This window comes from Zootoca vivipara, chromosome 5 (genome assembly GCF_965207765.1).
Source record: "Zootoca vivipara chromosome 5, rZooViv2.hap1.1, whole genome shotgun sequence".
NCBI lineage: Eukaryota > Metazoa > Chordata > Lepidosauria > Squamata > Lacertidae > Zootoca > Zootoca vivipara.
The window spans coordinates 46632577-46651755 of record NC_142588.1 but is presented as its reverse complement, the minus strand read 5'-3'; the positions used below and the strand labels follow the sequence as shown (position 1 = coordinate 46651755).

General features: G+C 40.0%; 1 protein-coding gene and 1 long non-coding RNA gene across 2 annotated transcripts in view; one reads left to right on the top strand and one right to left on the bottom strand.

Moving 5' to 3' along the window:
- The window catches only part of ATRNL1 (attractin like 1), a 497126-nt gene extending 483065 nt beyond the window's left edge, over window positions 1–14061 (top strand). The window contains exon 29 of the mRNA XM_060274775.2: window positions 11213–14061. Coding sequence (XP_060130758.2) covers window positions 11213–11337 — 125 coding nt within the window. The 3' untranslated portion in view covers window positions 11338–14061. The remainder of the gene's footprint in view (window positions 1–11212) is intronic.
- Window positions 1–19179, bottom strand: part of LOC118096462 (uncharacterized) — a 72827-nt gene that overhangs the window by 9974 nt on the left and 43674 nt on the right. The gene's annotated exons all lie outside the window — the stretch shown is intronic.

Genomic DNA, 19179 nt, shown 5'->3' with positions numbered 1-19179 from the left:
GAACATGTGTATGCATATGTATGTGCAGTGATCATTTTGCATAATTTATTCCAGTCATAAGATTTGAGGTTACTGACTGTAGAATTGGGGACGGGGAAAATTTTAACTTCCTAGTTACAGCTTTCCATCCTTTAAGTTCCAATCACCTAGTTCGTACTGATCTGTTTTGACACTGATTTAATAGCAGAAAACAGAATCAGCTGAAAAATGCAAACTACAAACTATAAGTCACTAATGTTGCAGAGTCTTCACTGTTTACAATAAGGCAAGGTGGAGTTTTCTCTTCTACCATGGAGATCACACACGATTCAGGTGTGATTAACATACTACACTATACTCTTGTGAAGTCACAAATCAGTGAATAAGGATTTCCTTGAAATCAAATTAGAAGAACAGCATTGTGAGAGCAGAGGTATGTCTTCATATGATTAACTGATTCACTATTAACGAGCAGACACACTTTAAAAGTAGAAACTGATTATCTGGGTGGAAAGGATCTATCGTGCATCAAATATCTATGCTAAGTAAGAAGTCTGTGTAATTGGATTTTTAAGAAGTTACCGGTGCAGTGTTAGGTAGCTGCTGAATGCAGATCTGTTTAGCTTCCAAAATTTGCTTCCAAAGGTTATTTCAAGGCACTTTACGTAGTTTATAAATCTGCCAACATAATTGCCTCTCAGAGAATGTTTATTTTGCTACATATTTAGGGATGACAGTTGTGGTGACAGCTGCTTCCATGTGGTGAGTCCAAGGCAAAGTACTACTGAATGGGATTTTGTTCCATAAAAGAAAACAGCACTGATCTGCCTACAATACAAATATTTGATTTAATGGAGTTGTAGTTCATATCATTACTTAAATGAACATACTTTTCCACATCCTAACCAAAAACTGACAATGAAAAAGAAGAAGGGACTTTAGGTAAGGAGGTAGAAGTGAGCCAAAAAGGAGGGGCAGAGGAAGAAGTCGTCTAAAGGTGACATGAAGGACACCAGGGTCTTAAGAGAGGAGGAGCCTGGAGGAAGGGAATCAATATGGTAAACGGGGGACTGAAGAAAGGAATAGGGGAAGAAAGGTGAGTGCCTGAGAACTACATGTATGCCATCTTTCATTCCATGATGAAACAAAATAAAAGATGGGAAATGAGAGCACCTTGATACATTTTAATAGGGTTTGGCTACAGATAAACCCAGTTGAAATGAATGGGGGCTGAAATGCAGCCTTGCTTTGTGAGCTGAGTCCAACACAGCATCTTTGAACACAGAGGTGGGAGATGAGGAAAGGATGGCTTAAGGGCACCTGTTCTGAAACTTTCAGTTCTTCTTTGGTTTACGATGCGTTCATCAAACATACTCTCTCTGAATAATGGGTGCAAGTGAAGTTAATGTTTATAAATAAGGTTAGCAAGAGTAGAAACCGTGCCGTAACATTAAGATCGTGCTCACACCATTATAAATGAGAGTTGATGAACCAGGTTATTTTCATATGTGCTTGCAGAGTGCTTTAGTGCACTGAAACGATCATAATAAATGACAAAACCTAGTAAAAAATGCCCAGTGTGTAATTATAAATAGTACTGATGAAATAAAAATGAAGATGTACTTGTTGCACTCCATGGTGATCTATGTTAACCGCTGATTAGCCATTCTAATTCCCATTATTTTCTCAGTAGGGTTGAAAATTCACTGGAGCCATTTGCATTAACTTTCATAGGTACAGGGATCCCTGATATTATTAATATACTAAGTAATGAGTTCATTGCACTAATGCAGCTGCATTTAGTCCTCAGTTACTGGGCATTTACAGGAGCTTTCAGGGGGAAAACCTAACCAAGGAATTTGCAGCAATGCTGAAATGTGAAGCTTTTGGTTTCAAATGGCATTTTCTGTTTTTAACTTGCCTGCGTGACAACTCTTGCCTAATCTGGTTGTTGTTCTAAATTTCTTTGACACTATGGTTAACTTCTTTAATTTTCATTTAGAGTATTAAAGATTCTACAGTGATGGGTCTTTACTGTAATTATCATACGGTAGTGTGTTCCGTATTGTGAATGTTCAGATTCTGCATAACAATGTGAAAATGGCAGTAATTTAATCTAATAAAGTTATCTATCCAGAATGGTATCTTACAATAATATGTATTTAAAAGGGGGATGTATTCCAATTATCCGCCTAACCAGAACTAGCAGGTCATCTTTAACACCCTTCACTTTAACAAAGGAGAATGCGTGAGCATGATAAATTTTTAATTAAAATGAACAATAGAGGAATGGGGAAACTTACATTTCTCAGCCAGCAAATAAAACTAAAGTATAAAATGTTGGTTTCTTATTCTGGAAGGTAATATGGCCTTCCATCAGTTAGTATGTAGCTGTATACAACAGAATGAAGGGGGGGGATTCAAACATCCCAGCCTGGGTATTTCTATTTAAATCTGATTACAGTGAAATAAAACTGTAGCTATTAAAGGTTTAAAAGAACTACAAATACAAGCAGTAAAAGAAGACAGTTAGTAAATGAGGTAGTAAAACATTTCAGCAGGGCAAACAGTTTATAGCTCACTGCCTTCTGTAGCAGGCGGCTCTATTCACCAAAGCCTCACGTGTGGTTCCCTGAATTGCACTTAAGCCTGCAATTAACCTTTCACGCCTAATGAAGCTGTTTTGCTGGAAAATTAAAATGTATAGTACAGCCTGCTCTTGCAAAAGTTGTGGGGAGCGGGGAAAGCTATCTCAGAATGAATCCATTTTCAAAGCCTATTGTTCAAATGTAAAATTCAAATGTTGCACTTACGTCTTAAATTGCACAGCACAGTTTACAAGGCAATCTGCTTTATTGTGGTACATTTTATTTCTGTACTTATTAATTGTTCTGCATAATTGTTAAAAATAAAAAACCCGCACACCAGTAATTTTATAGTTAGGCATTTAGTGCTTGAGGATCAACTATTACCACTAAATTGCCTTTAGGGAAGACTATGGTTGTTCTATGTACAACCAAGATAATATTGTTTTTTCTTGTTTCTAGTGTTGTCGTTTAAAAATAATAATGGCATTTTCACAGGCATATTGGATTGGCCCCTCCTTATAATGGTGTCTAGCATTCACAAAATGAAACTATAGATTGTTTCCCAACCAAAGGTTATGAAAATAGCCAGCCCCATTTCTGTAAAGCTAAAACTGATTTGACAAATCCTATTCCAAGATGGACTTGGAATTTCCTGGCCTCGAGATCACAGAGAAGCTTCTGACCTGTGCATGTGACTCATTAATTCTGCTTCTGTGATTTGATACTGAACCATGCTGATTCTATACTACTACTGCTACAGAACTGAAGAAGCAGACTAAAGGCTCTCAGCTCAGGAGGGAGTATTTTTAAAGGGGGAATGCATGAAGTAAATTATAACAAGCCATAAAACTAGGGGTGACAAATGGGAGATATCATAGGATTTACATTTCCAGCCAATAATATTAACTCTAACTGTTTGGAAACACAACCCTATTAAATAAAGGTAAAGCATATAATAAATATTTAAGCCCCAGCACTTTTATTGACTCTTTGGTTGCATTTTGATGTAAATTCTACTTGCCAGCAGAGTCTGTGCATCATTTTGACTTGGTAAATGAAATTCTTTTAGACCGCCAGTCTGAAGTAATGAATTGTTCCCCTAGTTAATTGTACTGCTTTGATAACAAGGAACTGTGTTGGGCCTAGAGAACACGGTAAGTGAATTCCATCGGATGATTTGTGTGACGTTTTGAAAAATGATCTTCTGGAGTGACTTGATTTTAATGGAACTCTAACAGCATGCAAGCATGTCCCAGTATCCAGTTTTAGATTGAAAAGAAGCAGTTCCTTCTGAATACTGGAGTAAGAGGAACAGCAGCCAACTAAGCATATTTCAAGAAAATGAAAACTTGGGGAAAGCATGTTAGGTTTTTGTTGGTTCAGGATGTCCAGTAAAAAGTGCCTCTATGTATTTATTGGGGAGCACATTCAATCCCTAGCCGGATCCTAGATCAGAATCTGGTGCTTGCTTGCTACTAAATCAATTCACTAATATGACCTGGTCTGTGGAGACCGAATGACACTTAACAATGCTGCACAACAATGTCTCAGTGTGGCAGAGAAGTGGGTTCACTGGCATTGGAAATGAGGACAGGTCATAGTCTGGTGCAAGGGCATCAGACTTGGCCTTGCACTGGAGCCAGAACACTAGTCGTATGTGCTAGAAAGGCATCAATGAGAAAAAGTGAAAACTTGAGGCTAATGTCAACTGGAACCAGTCTAAGGCTAGAGCCGTGCACATGGAAATTTTTAAAGTGTTCTCAAAGAAAAGAGAAAGGCAGGAACAAGATGTTTCTCAACTACAAGCAGGAGTGGGCAATATAGAAACACACACACATGAAAACATGGTACCCTGTTTCTCATATTTTAAGACATACCCATAAAATAAGCCATAGCAGGATGGTATTTATCAGAACATGACCTGAGAAAAAGAAATAAAGATGTCAAAGGTCCTTGGACAGCTATGGTATGCTGGCTTGGGCTCTCTACCTCCAGGATACACATTTCTTCCTGACTTATTCACAAATTCAAGAGTTCTTCAGTAGCCTGAATTGGATTTAGAGTCCTGTAGATGTTTGATGTCTTTGTGCACCTTGAAGCCACATTAATGATGCAATCCTGTGCATGTTTCCTTCTAACCCATACTGTCAGGTAAATGTGTTTGGATTGCAACAAATGTTATATTTTTAAGACTGGTGGGCACCAATTAATTTGGATCTTTCTTTCATCCCAAGGGCTCAAAGCAAGTCCAGGGTTTCTGTCAAACTAAGCTTTCTTCAGAAAGGGCCCACTGAAATTAATGAATGTAATGTAGTCATTTCTTTTAACTTCAATGGGTCTACTCCAGCTACCATTGGGTACAACCCCTAGCACTTCTTCTTACTAAGGACACTTTCTTGCTGAACACTGCTATTCCAGCCACCAATGCTATAGTGCTACTGAATGATGCAGAATCAGAGAAAGGCAAATATGATGTGGGAAATGATTTCATGGCCCCATTCTTGTGTATGTTAATTTGTATGGATCCAAGACTTCCGCTTGGATCGCCGTGGAAGATGGCTGAAAATACCAACTCTCCAGTTCCCACGGGGTTATTTACGAGGCTGTAAATGGGAGTATGCAGCCTCCTGAAGTCTTCCGGGGGGGTACAGGAAGATGCAGTCTCATCCGCAGATGCCCACCACCAGCTTCGACTTCGGAATGAAGGAGGGGCTGGGGGCACTGGATAGAAAGCCCCCGTGGGAGCCTGGATCTCCCAGGATGCCGATTCTACGAGCGAAAACAGGCTCCATGACAAGAGAAAGACTGGATATAAGTTGTGGACATGCTTCAGACAAGGAAAGAAGATTTATTCTGCTAAGCTCAGCGACTGAGAAAACAAAAGATAACAGAGGAATGTACCCAAGAGCAAGAAATGGTATGTGGCGGAGCTGAAGGGGGGAGCGAGAACTTTATGACTCTGCTTTACTGTGCCTTGCAATTTACTTTAAAAAACTCCCTCTTGAAGAACCGTAAACAACATTTATAAAGCAAGCGAGATCGGAAAGTGGGAAAATTATTCAATTAATATGGTTTCTTAAATATATAAACTGTGTGAATTGAACTGTGTGAATTGGGAGAAAAGCAATGACAAACCTAGACAGCATCTTAAAAAGCAGAGACATCACCTTGCCGACAAAGGTCCGTATAGTTAAAGCTATGGTTTTCCCAGTAGCGATGTATGGAAGTGAGAGCTGGACCATAAAGAAGGCTGATCGCCGAAGAATTGATGCTTTTGAATTATGGTGCTGGAGGAGACTCTTGAGAGTCCCATGGACTGCAAGAAGATCAAACCTATCCATTCTTAAGGAAATCAGCCCTGAGTGCTCCCTGGAAGGACAGATCGTAAAGCTGAGGCTCCAATACTTTGGCCACCTCATGAGAAGAGAAGAATCCTTGGAAAAGACCCTGATGTTGGGAAAGATTGAGGGCACTAGGAGAAGGGGACGACAGAGGACAAGATGGTTGGACAGCGTTCTCGAAGCTACAAACATGAGTTTGACCAAACTGCGGGAGGCAGTGCAAGACAGGAGTGCCTGGCGTGCTATGGTCCATGGGGTCACGAAGAGTCAGACACGACTAAATGACTAAACAGCAACAACAAGTGTGAATTGAAAATATAAATAATCAAAGTATGTATTCTTGGATTCGCTTGGAATGTGGTTAAAGATTCCTTAAAACATGGACATCAAAGAGAAGCAATCACACTAGCAGCTGGAAACTTGTCAAGAAACTTCTGAGTTATGACGCAGTTATAATTTAGATTCCGCCATATTGGGGATAAAGCCGGCTATGATATTAGTCAAAGGGGGAGAGAGCCATAAATAAGACATTAGATGTGTGTTTATAGTTCTGACCTGGCAAAATCTCCCCTGAAAAGGCTACCCTGTTTCTCCGAAAATAAGACGTAGCCATAAAATAAACCGTAGCAGGATTTTTAAGTATTCAAGGAATATAAGCCATACCCCGAAAATAAGCCATAGTGATAGGCACAGCAGCAATGCTGGCCACGGCAGGAGGAGGAGGAGGGAAAAAAATAAGACATCCCCTGAAAATAAGCCATAGTGTGTGTTTTTTGAGGAAAAATAAATATAAGATGGTGTCTTATTTTTGGAGAAACACGGTATATTGAGTAGCGATCTGGAGCGATCTGGAGAAATCACCACAGAGGCTTAAAGATTTGATTCATGGGGACTGCTCGAAGATGGCAGCTGCTGGCTGTGAGAAGGACGTTTGGATTTCTGGACGGACTTGGCAAGATACTATCATGCGAAGAGACAGTGCTAATTTACAGAGGAATCATAGGCATAAATTCACACAGAAACATATACGGTTTGGTCAAACAACTCAGGGGCTTGAAAGAAGATAGAAGGATTTTAATAGATTATTGGATATGATCTGGACTATATTGATTAGAAATGTGGTTACTATAAGAGGACTAGACTTTCTGAGTCTGAAGTATGGGAAAACAAACTTAAATTTGTATAATTTGGCAGAAGATTTGGATTAATTGTTTAATTGGTATTTGTATAATTTGAAGGGGAAAAGGAAATGCAAGAAAGCAAAATGGCTGTCCAACAAGGCCTTACAAATAGCGGAGGAGAGGAGGCAAGCAAAATGCAAGGGAGATAGGGAAAGATACAGGAAACTGAATGCAGATTTCCAAAAAACAGCAAGGAGAGACAAGAGGGTCTTCTTAAATGAGCAATGCAAAGAAATAGAGGAAAACAATAGAATGGGGAAAACCAGAGATCTGTTCAAGAAAATTGGAGATATGAAAGGAACATTTCATTCAAAGATTACCATAATCAAGGACAAAAGTGGTAAGGACCTAACAGAAGCAGAAGACATCAAGAAGAGGTGGCAAGAATACACAGAGGAATTATACCAGAAAGACATGGAGGTTTCGTACACCCCAGGTAGTGTGGTTGCTGACCTTGAGCCAGACATCTTGGAGAGTGAAGTCAAATGGGCCTTAGAAAGCACTGCTAATAACAAGGCCAGTGGAAGTGATGATATTCCAGCTGAACTATTTAAAATTTTAAAAGATGATGCTGTTAAGGTGCTACACCCAATATGCCAGCAAGTTTGGAAAACTCAGCAATGGCCAGAGGATTGGAGAAGATCAGTCTACATCCCAATTCCAAAGAAGGGCAGTGCCAAAGAATGCTCCAACTACCGCACAATTGCGCTCATTTCACACGCTAGCAAGGTTATGCTTAAAATTCTACAAGGCAGGCTTAGGCAGTATGTGGATCGAGAACTCCCAGAAGTGCAAGCTGGATTTCGAAAGGGCAGAGGAACCAGAGACCAAATAGCAAACATGCGCTGGATTATGGAGAAAGCTAGAGAGTTCCAGAAAAACGTCTACTTCTGCTTCATTGACTATGCAAAAGCCTTTGACTGTGTCGACCACAGCAAACTATGGCAAGTTCTTAAAGAAATGGGAGTGCCTGATCACCTCATCTGTCTCCTGAGAAATCTCTATGTGGGACAAGAAGCTACAGTTAGAACTGGATATGGAACAACTGAGTGGTTCAAAATTGGGAAAGGAGTATGACAAGGTTGTATATTGTCTCCCTGCTTATTTAACTTATATGCAGAATTCATCATGCGAAAGGCTGGACTAGATGAATCCCAAGCCGGAATTAAGATTGCCGGAAGAAATATCAACAACCTCAGATATGCAGATGACACAACCTTGATGGCAGAAAGCGAGGAGGAATTAAAGAACCTTTTAATGAGGGTGAAAGAGGAGAGCGCAAAATATGGTCTGAAGCTCAACATCAAAAAAACCAAGATCATGGCCACTGGTCCCATCACCTCCTGGCAAATAGAAGGGGAAGAAATGGAGGCAGTGAGAGATTTTACCTTCTTGGGCTCCTTGATCACTGCAGATGGTGACAGCAGTCACGAAATTAAAAGACGCCTGCTTCTTGGGAGAAAAGCAATGACAAACCTAGACAGCATCTTAAAAAGCAGAGACATCACCTTGCCGACAAAGGTCCGTATAGTTAAAGCTATGGTTTTCCCAGTAGTGATGTATGGAAGTGAGAGCTGGACCATAAAGAAGGCTGATCGCCGAAGAATTGATGCTTTTGAATTATGGTGCTGGAGGAGACTCTTGAGAGTCCCATGGACTGCAAGAAGATCAAACCTATCAATTCTTAAGGAAATCAGCCCTGAGTGCTCCCTGGAAGGACAGATCGTGAAGCTGAGGCTCCAATACTTTGGCCACCTCATGAGAAGAGAAGAATCCTTGGAAAAGACCCTGATGTTGGGAAAGATTGAGGGCACTAGGAGAAGGGGACGTCAGAGGACAAGATGGTTGGACAGTGTTCTCGAAGCTACGAACATGAGTTTGACCAAACTGCGGGAGGCAGTGGAAGACAGGAGTGCCTGGCGTGCTATGGTCCATGGGGTCACGAAGAGTCGGACACGACTAAACGACTAAACAACAACAACAATAATTTGAAAATGGATTAGATAACCTGGAAAATCTAATAAAAATGTTTATTAATTTTTTTTTGTACGGATCCATTAAAGGATATGAATTAGAACCAAACTACATCACACAATGTGGCAAGGCATGCTTGATTATGTAATTTAAATAGCATTCACATGTGAATAAGGAATAAGGACTATGGTGCAGTTTCTCATGCTCCAGTTCCAATAAACATCTACACACACACACACTGCTATTTGTCATAGGAAATAAGTTCCCAATGGTGGTAGTGCCAGCTTCCTTTCTGTGGTAAACAGACATTCCAGGCAAGGGTTTTCTTTAGACCACTACAAAATGTATTTATCACATGCACCACAGTTCTGATCCCCTCTCCATGGTACCTGAAGCATAAAAACAAGCATCACCAAACTACGAGTTTAGGACAATGTGAGGAAGTGATCCTGAGCAGGGAGGAAAATTAAAGGAAGCATCCTTGTAGGAGCTTCGGAGCTCCACTTAACAAGAGTTAGGCTGTGGGACAACAATGCCAGTGAAAAGAACACTCTGACTCAAGGAGAAAGATGGCCCTGCCCTGAGATGCTGCCATAATTAGTATCATGGGGAAGTACCTGACAGCATCCAGAATGATGTGGGGAGAGAAACTAGCCATCTTCTCTGTGAACAGCAGGGAAGAGTTTTTCAACAAGTTGATCTACTCTTGTGGAACCTGGTAAAGCATATAGCGAATCCAAAAGGCTACTTCCACATTTTAACTCCCCCCCCCCTGAGAAATAACTCTCCCTTTTGAACCCCGTTGGGTCTTCTGACAAGCCATGAAACATTCTTTGCACATTTTGGATTTTCCCCTCTGTATCTGTGCTTTTGCAACATGGAAATGATGTTGATTCAGTAAAAAGTATGAGGGAATATTTTACAGAAAATCTAATTCTTTGCATACCGACATGTTGACAAGCTATATATCCACTCATTGAACTGAAGAACAGGGTATGGTTGCACAATTAGAAATCAAAGTCAAGAATCTTCAAATATTGTATGATGTTTAAGTAACAGCATTCTCATGGCTGTTCTTAATTGACAAAACATGCAGAGTTGTAGTTAGTAAGGCAATTCACTGATGCATCCTTTCCCCTGACCCCATGGCCTGGCACACATGCTGATGTCCTCAGTGCCAGCTTTTATGTTCTTCCAGGCCTTTTAAGATCTGGTTTTAAGTATGTAGCATGGTTGGGGATTTTAATGTGCTTTTTGTGATTCTACTCAATGGTACAAAGAACTATGATGTCTTTTTTTGCAGCCCATGGCAGCCATTTGGTGCTGGTACCCACAGCACTTTTATCAAGATATGATCTGGAATCTCTCTCTCTCTCTCTCTCTCTCTCTCTCTCTCTCTCTCTTTACCCAAAAAACCCAGTGCTTTTTGTAGATAGTATTTTATAGTACTGTTTGGGTTTTTTTGCTGCTTGTCTCATAAATACACACACACCTAATCATAACTCACCCACTACAATTCACTTGATGGGAAGCAGTATTTAGATAAAATAGCTCAAATCCGTGTCTCCCAAACCTTAATTCATACACCCTGAGCAACAAGTTGGACTTGTTTTGGACTATCTGTTTTTAAAAATAAAGAGCCAACAGGGAAGGAGTGGGATTGGGACTGTGGCACAGGGACAGAGTACAATAACTCTTCGCTTTCACTGGCCTCTAGTTTTGCTTTGTTGTTGTTGTTGTTGTTGTTTGAAAACCCAGCTACAGTGTGTGACAAGTGTCATGTTTACTTTTGTCATACCCTCCAACATTCCTTAGATGAAAATAGGGATATTCTACTATATCAGTATCACTGCTAGTTAGTGGTATTATTGGTTTGGGGTTTCCTTTTTCCATCAGGCTTTCCTAAATGCAATACATAAATACAATTATTACTGTGCTTAAAATACTGCAGTTTTGTATGTTTCCTCTCATAACTTTTGTACTAGACAAGGAGGAAATGCTCAAGCAATGATATGGCAATTCTGATTCCATGGCTTATGAGCTAGTTTCTAGTGGAATTAGGAGATCCTCTCAGTGAAAGTAGAAAGAGAAAGCAGAAAAAAGTATTCTCATAGAAGAATGTTAATTCCTCTTTTCCTTTTCCTTCCAGGACTGGCAATTGCAAGTGCACTGATAGACATTTCACAACAGAAGCCCTCGGAGTGTAAAGATAAGAGTTCGGCAGTCAGAAATCGAAAACACCACCTTTCAACACGTCAAGGAACTTGTGTCTGAGATTTAAAAAACACATTTGTATATTCTGTAATGTTTTTCTTTCTTTTTTTCTTTTTTAAAGAGCTTCCATTGTAAGCTAAAATACAGCCTCAGGTTTTATGGAGGCAACCTCTGGATGGTGGTAAGAATGGTGGTAAGAACCTCCAGGCTCAGATTAGCACCTTCTTTCCGTTGTGCCCCAAAGCAGGGCATCTGGAATGACAAAGGTGAATATACTGGAGGACCTTATGAAAAGATTCTGACATCAGTAATGATATGAAAAATACTTCTCCACACTTCTTATTATTCATATCAGGAAATAAAGACAAATGTCTGGGAAAAGATAGTACATTGTTTTATAATGTGGAAGGAAATATATCATGGAAAATTAAAGTACAGTAAGTCTAAAGGACTTGTAATATAGCTAGAAGTGTTGAGTTATTCAGTTTCTCAGCTTGATTAGTGCTGAGATACACACACTTAAGAAAGCAGAAACTGACATTATTAGGGATATAAATAATATTATCATTACCCTGATATGAAGGCATAATTTGAACTTTGTGATAGGCAAATATAGCAAAAACCATGTATTTCAATGAGCCAGATGTAACAAACAAAAAACTCTGAAAGGATTGATGCATATCAAGGATTTCTGCCTTCCAAAGGACCCTGCCACAGTCTAAGGTGTGAAGCAGGATGAAGACTGGACTTTTCTACTATGTAAGAATTCAGAATGGTGAATACAGCAAAGAGTACATGCTTGTCTTCCATGCCAACCAACTAACTCATTATCAGATCTGACTGAGTTTGGGAAAGCATGTCCAGCAGCCAAGATCCGTTTCCCCCCCCCCCCAATAGCCATCTCCAAAATTGCAAGACCCAGGAGAACAAAAATTGCAAGACTCTCTGCAGAAGACTATCTGATGCTTTTTTAACTAACATAATTGTGAAGGCTGAAGTCAAATGTAGCTTTAAGCATGCTGACGTCTATTGATTACAGTAGTCTCAAGCATACTCAAGTTTGTGGCAAACGGTAGCCTCAATGTCCAGTGTTAAAATTAATGCCATAGCCGCTTATTTGCAGAATAATGTTGCCCTTGCCACACTTACCCCTTCATCACAGTTATTAAAAGTCCTCCCTCTCAGAGCAGCAGATCCAAGCTCTTCGTATTCATTGCATTTAAGTAATTCCACTGTACCCTAAAATACAGTGGTACCCCACTGAAGTCAACAAGCAATTAAGCAGAGTCCTTGTTTTATTTTCATTATGCAGTTCAGCCCTTTCATTCACAGAAGGAACAATGATCCAGCAGAGGTAACTACCCGGTACTCACAGAGGAGGAGGACCAATTTTTGGCCATTTTCCCTTCAGCTGCCACACCACCTCCCATGTTGTTTTGGAAATTCCCCCAACTCTCTGATCATAAGTGGAACTTCACTCACTAGGTGAATGATAAGGTGGTAGCCAACTAAGTCATACTCAGAGTAAACTCACTGAAAATTAATGGACAGGGTATAAATAATAAATTATTATTATTATCAAATCCATTTGTTTCAGTAGGTCTATGCCAGTTATAGCTAATGTTGGAGTCCAACCATAATATTTAAATGTAAAAGTTGTTTGCGGAAGGTGGCGGCAGATGAAGCACGTTTATATTTAGGCCTAATGTCTCAAATTCAGGGAACATTAAATGCATTCAAGATCAATTAAATTTACGTATTTAATTCTTCAACATAAGCATCACTGAAATGAAGAAGACTAAATCTACAATTTTATTTGGAGCTGGGCTGCACTCTGAACTGGTCACGGCAGGTTCCCCACCCAGTCGTCTTGCAAGAACTTCCTCATAAGGGCAAAGTAGCAGTCCTTAGTTTGACAGCTGCCTGTATGGGAGTTATCTATCAACAGAGGTATAAACTCTTACTTATGGTGGAGTTGTGCTAATTATGAAAGCTATACAAATATAACTTTTGTTTATAATTATACCTGCATTTTTAAATTAAAAAAATCATTTTATTTCCGGAAGGGGGAGACATTTCACTGTTTACACTTTGACTACATACCAGTTGTTAAGGTACTTGCATGCCAAGATGGTACAGTAGCAGTAATAACGCCCTGTTTGTGAGTTGGTAGGTGTTTTTCTTTTGTATTATCATTTGACTACTTAATTTGGATGAGGACTGAATGTATAAAAAAGAAAAGAATTTAAATACATCAAAAGGAACTGTTGTACAGTATGTAGTTCCCTCTCATCCAAGGTCATAAGGTTACATTTTATCATGACTGCTATGCTGTTTTAATTAGTTGCACATTGATAAATTATGCTGGCATGATTGTTGAAATAGTTTCACATTTCAAGAGGAGACCTGATTCTTATGCTGAAGTTATGTTGTCACAGTGTGATGATTTTTGTTGACTGTTCTTACCTCACTTTGTTGTTATTCTAAACAAAGGACCCAGTTCTGCAAGCACTTATATGCCAATATGTTCTATTCATATGATCCTATTTACATATACTGTAATTTTTTCCAGAATTAGGGCAAAATTGATTTCTGTCAGAAATTATCAAAAAATGAAATATTGTAACTACAATAAGAGTCTGTTTTTTTCTTTAAAAAGAAAACCCTTCTGTCATTGTAATGTTGATTTGCTTAAAGAAAACAAATTATTAGAATTGGCATGTATGATGAGTAAGATGATTATTTGAAGAAAGACAAAAGAGAAATAAAAGACTTGGCTATAAATTTCCTAATTTCCCCCAACATGATTTAGTTACCAAAATTTTGTGTATTTTGTGAGTCTACCTACATTTATTGGACAGGTATTCTATAAAATAGTTACCCTGGCTGAAGTATGAACCCTGCGAAACTAGGGTTTTTTGAAAGTATATTCTGTAACATAGCAGTGAAGCAGTAATTGTGCATGACACACTGGATTTATACTGGACCATCCACACATCATTCAGCTTTATTAGTTCTGCGATACTTCCCAAACAATACCACATTATTGCTATCCAGGGGAATAATAGGGGCACTATTGTACTACAGTACCAAAAAAACATAACAAAAAACATACCCAGAATATTTGTGGAATGAAAAGGTTTGGATAGCAAGCAGGCATTGGACACGCACTGTCCAAAAAACAAAATAAAACAGTATGTATGCCAAAGATGTTGCAGGTGGAAACACTATTGAAAGTGCAATCAGGTATAATGCCCCATCAATGAATGCAGAATATAAAAGACATTATCAGGGCATCATGTTTAATTTTAAAAGAATGATAGTGTTGCTAGCAACACTTCAAGATAGCGAGCAATTTTTATAGAGTTGACAGTTAAAATCAGCAATAAATGGTGGGACTTCCTGTGTTGGTCTCATAATTGGTTTGACATGCATTTACATCTGAACCCTTTTTTTATTGTGGACAGAATTACTCATGAAAGGCTCTGTTCTACCATTACACTAGATTGATTTGTAGATAATGATATCTTATTTATTCATTTTCCTACATTTATATCCTACCTTCCCTCAAAGGAACCCCAAGCATACATGGTTCTCTAGGAGGACTGACAATCTGTAAACTAGGTTAAGCCAACAGGGTTTGGGTTAAGTGAGGATTTTAACCTGTTTTCTCCAGTCCAACACACTAACCATGTTTGCAAGGATTTCATCCAGGGCATTTCCCCCTCTACTTTGATCTTCCTGCAGCTGATTATCTTGCAGAGAAAAGAATTGCAACTACACAGACTGCCTAACACCAAATAACTTTCTCCTCTCAGCTGCTCCCTGCTGAGCAGGAAGGGAACTGAAAAGCCCAGATGAAATTCAGTTGTGAACCATTTCCTGCTCAAGGACCAGAAGTACTCCACCCTTGGTTTAAGGATGGGCATATCTGTCAACTTTGGTTTCTTGGTTTCTCATTTTCCCACCCTTAAGCTCTCACATTTTCACACCAGTATTCTTATTCACATTCTATTGTATGATCTTCACTCATTCAGTAAGGATTTGATAAAGTCCCCCATGATATTCTTGTGGAGAAGCTGGTAAATTGTAGTCTGGATTAGGTAACTGTTAGGTGGATTTGTTGTTGGTTAACTGACCAAACGCAGAGTACTCATTAATGTTCCTCATCATCCTGGGAAAAAGTGACAAGTGAGGTGTCACAGGGTTGTATCTTGGGTCCTTTATCGTTCTACGTCTTTATAAACGATGTGGACAAAAGAATTGAGGGGATTGCTCATAATATTTGCAGATGACAGCAAACTTAGTGGGGTAGCTAGTGCCGAAGAAGACAGAATCAGAATTCAAGATGACCTTAGCAGATCGGACAACTGAGACAAAACTAATGAATGAATGAATGAATGAATGAATAGGGACAAATGTAAGGTTCTACATTTAGGCAGGAAGAACCAACTGAACAAATATTAAGATGGGGGACACCTGGATTTCCAGTAGTACATGTGGAAATGATCTAGGGGTCTTAGTATACCACAAATTTAACATGAGTAAACAGTGTGATGCAGCAGCAAAAAAAGCTAATGCCATTCTAGGCTGCATCAACAGAGGTATAGTGTCCAGATCAAGAGAAGACATTGTACTGCTCTATTCTGCCTTGGTCAGATCCCACCTGGAGTACTGTGTCCAGTTCTGGGTGTTACAGTTTAAGAAGGATATTGACAAGCTGGAACATATGCCGAGGAGGGCAACCAAGGTGACCATGAGTCTGGAAACCAAGCCTTATTAGGAACAGTTGAGGGGGTTGGGCATATTTAGCCTGGAAAAGAGGAGACTGAGAGGAGATATGATAGCCATCTTCAATCTGAAGGGCTGTCACACAGAAGATTGAGAAAGCTTGTTTTCTCCTGCTCTGGAGGGTAGGACTTGAAACTATCGATTCAGGTTATAAGAAAAGAGATTCTGACTAAATATCAGGAAGAACTTTCTGACAGCAAGAGCTTTTCGACAGCAGAACAGACTCCCTCAGGGGGTGGTGGTCTCTCCCTCATTGAAGGTTTTTAAGCAGAGGTTGGATAGGCCTCTGTCATGGATACTTTAGGCATCTGGTTGGCCACTATCAGAACAAAATGCCTGCCTAGATGAGCCACTGGCCTGATACATCAGGTTTTCTTATGTTCTTATGCTGAGAGTGAAGTGTTTGCTACAAAGCATGAGTAAATGTGGGTTGGACTTCAAACTTTACTTGTCTCTCATTGACAGACCGTCTCCACTTTACACAGCTAATTAAAAATAGCTGATGGCAAATCAAAGTTTTGATATAATGGCTTTCTTGCTGCATCAGCCCATCTTCTCAAATAGCTGACAGAAAGTGCTGTGTTTTAGGACACCATCCAAATGTGTTACAGCAATCTCCAAAGTTAGTTTATTTTCATTAGTATGCTGAATGGCCTTCTCATCCATCTCAGCTAATCAGTCAGTCAGTTTTTGGCCTATATTCTACACTATCCTTCTTTAAAATGCTAGCACCTATTTACAGTAGCTGCTCTTTGAATTTGAGGGGGGGGGGAGAGACTATTTTAGTCTGTTCTAACTTTGCTAGCTTTCTTTATCAAATGAACCATCCCTTTGTGTTCATATGGTGCATATCTCACCCACTGAAGTCAACAAGAAATGTGCCACAGCATCAGATCTGATCAAGGTTTTGGCTATGATTTATGACAGAGAGAGGAATGGCTCTGACTCTTCTATAGCAGCATCAATGTACTGACCACTGCCCTTGACATTAGTTTGATCTCAAAATACATACTACACTTTATTCCTACAAAGGACTCAAACCCGTTAAATATATATTTGAAACATTAGTGCATAGCTGTCAAGCTTTCCCTTTTCTCACGAGGAAGCCTATTCAGCATAAGGGCATTTCCCTTTTAAAAAGGGAGAACTTGACAGCTATGCATTAGTGCCACTCATTTGAGTTTGAGTTACAGACCCATCTTAAGACTTCTTGTACTGGTTGATACCAGCTTGTGTTGTGATTTTCAGCAGACATTCCAGTACATCTTCGCAACATATTAACATTGTCCTGGCAATACTGAACAGACAGATATGCAGTGAAGGTCACTAAGGCAGTTGAATGCCAGCATTTGCCACCCACCACTGTTCAACTACTACCACAGTGCTGGGGAAGGAAAAGCATATTGTTATGCACAAACTCAATCTTGGAGCGGGTCCCTGTCTATCCCTTGGAATTGACTTCCTTGAAAATTAAGGTCACCAGAGAATGCTGAAGCTTCTATGACAAAAGGTTTATTTACACAGGCTGAACATAATGCTATGTGCTGAGGTGCCAGAGCACATTTGTGGGTGCAAGGCATCCATAAATCCTAGAATTAATAAAAGTTAGAAGTAATCAATGTTTGATTAAACTGTGTCAAACACAAAAATTATTATGCTAACAAGCCAGACGTATCTGGCAGGGCTAGCTGAGAGTAAGCCATTTAGGAACAAAGCAGAGTAATGGCTCATCAAGGAAACCAGCAAGAGAGCGAAGATCAGGAGGGGAGGGACCCCTCCTCCAGCTGTGTGTTGGTGGGCAGAGACCAAAGGTGGTAGAGAAAGTGGGGGCAGAATACAATGTGGGCTAGCTGTGGCAGGCTGGAAGGAAGGAAACACAGCTTTTTGCTGTTCTTTGAATCTAATGCTGCGCCTAAGGAGAAGCCCAGACCCGTTCGGGCTGTGAATACTCTGCAATTCCTTCATCTAGGTTCAGGTTGTATATATGTGTAAATAAACCATATATCACAAAAACACCACAGTCTCTGCTGTGCCTTACTGTCCCAAAAGGGAACACAGACCCTTGTAAACTTGTCTGATATCCCTGGAATCTCACATCACTGGACGGAGATTGGGGTGCAGTGTTAGAAACTCAGATATATAAGCTAATCAACAAATGGTACCTTAAACCTAGGTTGCTGTCGTCACAACAGAATAGTGCTTAGAGGACAAAAACCAGCATTATTTTAGATTGTAGGCTTTCCACATCTCCACAATCCAAGCCCTCAGCAGCACAGAACAATTACAAGACTTTCACAGGCTGAAATTCTAAATCTCACCCAACAAAGACATACATAGGATTTCATTGAGAAACCCTCAGTTTGCACCACAAACTCTTCCCATCTCCATTCAGAGAAAACCACTTTAAGAGTCACAACCCAAGACTTCAGTGTCGCTCAATGACCCCACTCCAAAATTTGTTTAAACCAAAACATGTTGGGTTTAGAGGGGTGTGTGTGTTCTGGAATGCATAAGCCCAGATTTTGGCCACTCCTCAAGGAAGCAAGTTTCACAGTTGCTCTCCTCCCACAATCCCCAAGTACCGGTAGCTTTCCTTCTCAGCAGGCACTATCTGATATTGCTCCAACTTCTCTACTCATCAGTCATCCTAACTCTGGGATGTTACTGCCAAATACAGTCTGCCTCTCCTTGTAGACGCACACACAGATCACAGGCCACCATCACAGGCCCAAGTCCATTCCTAACTTTTGCTTCTGCCAAAAGGCCTTTAAGGTAAGCTCTTACCTGCTTACCACCCCAATATCACTCCCAACATCCATCAGGCCCACCCATTCACACGTTCGCTTTACCCTCCCCAACCCACCCTTAAACCCAGATATCTGACTCCTGGAATGTCAATATATCCCTTCCATTAAGTTATTTCACATGTATCCCCGCCATGCTCACACACACACACACACACACACACACACACACACACACACCAAGGCAAGGCTTGACACGATCCCTTCACGTGTCTTGAAACCCTGCCGTCTCCACATTTTGATACTCTTCAGTGCTCTTCCTCACACTCCTTCTGTGTTTTATATCTCCATAGCACTTTTAATAATT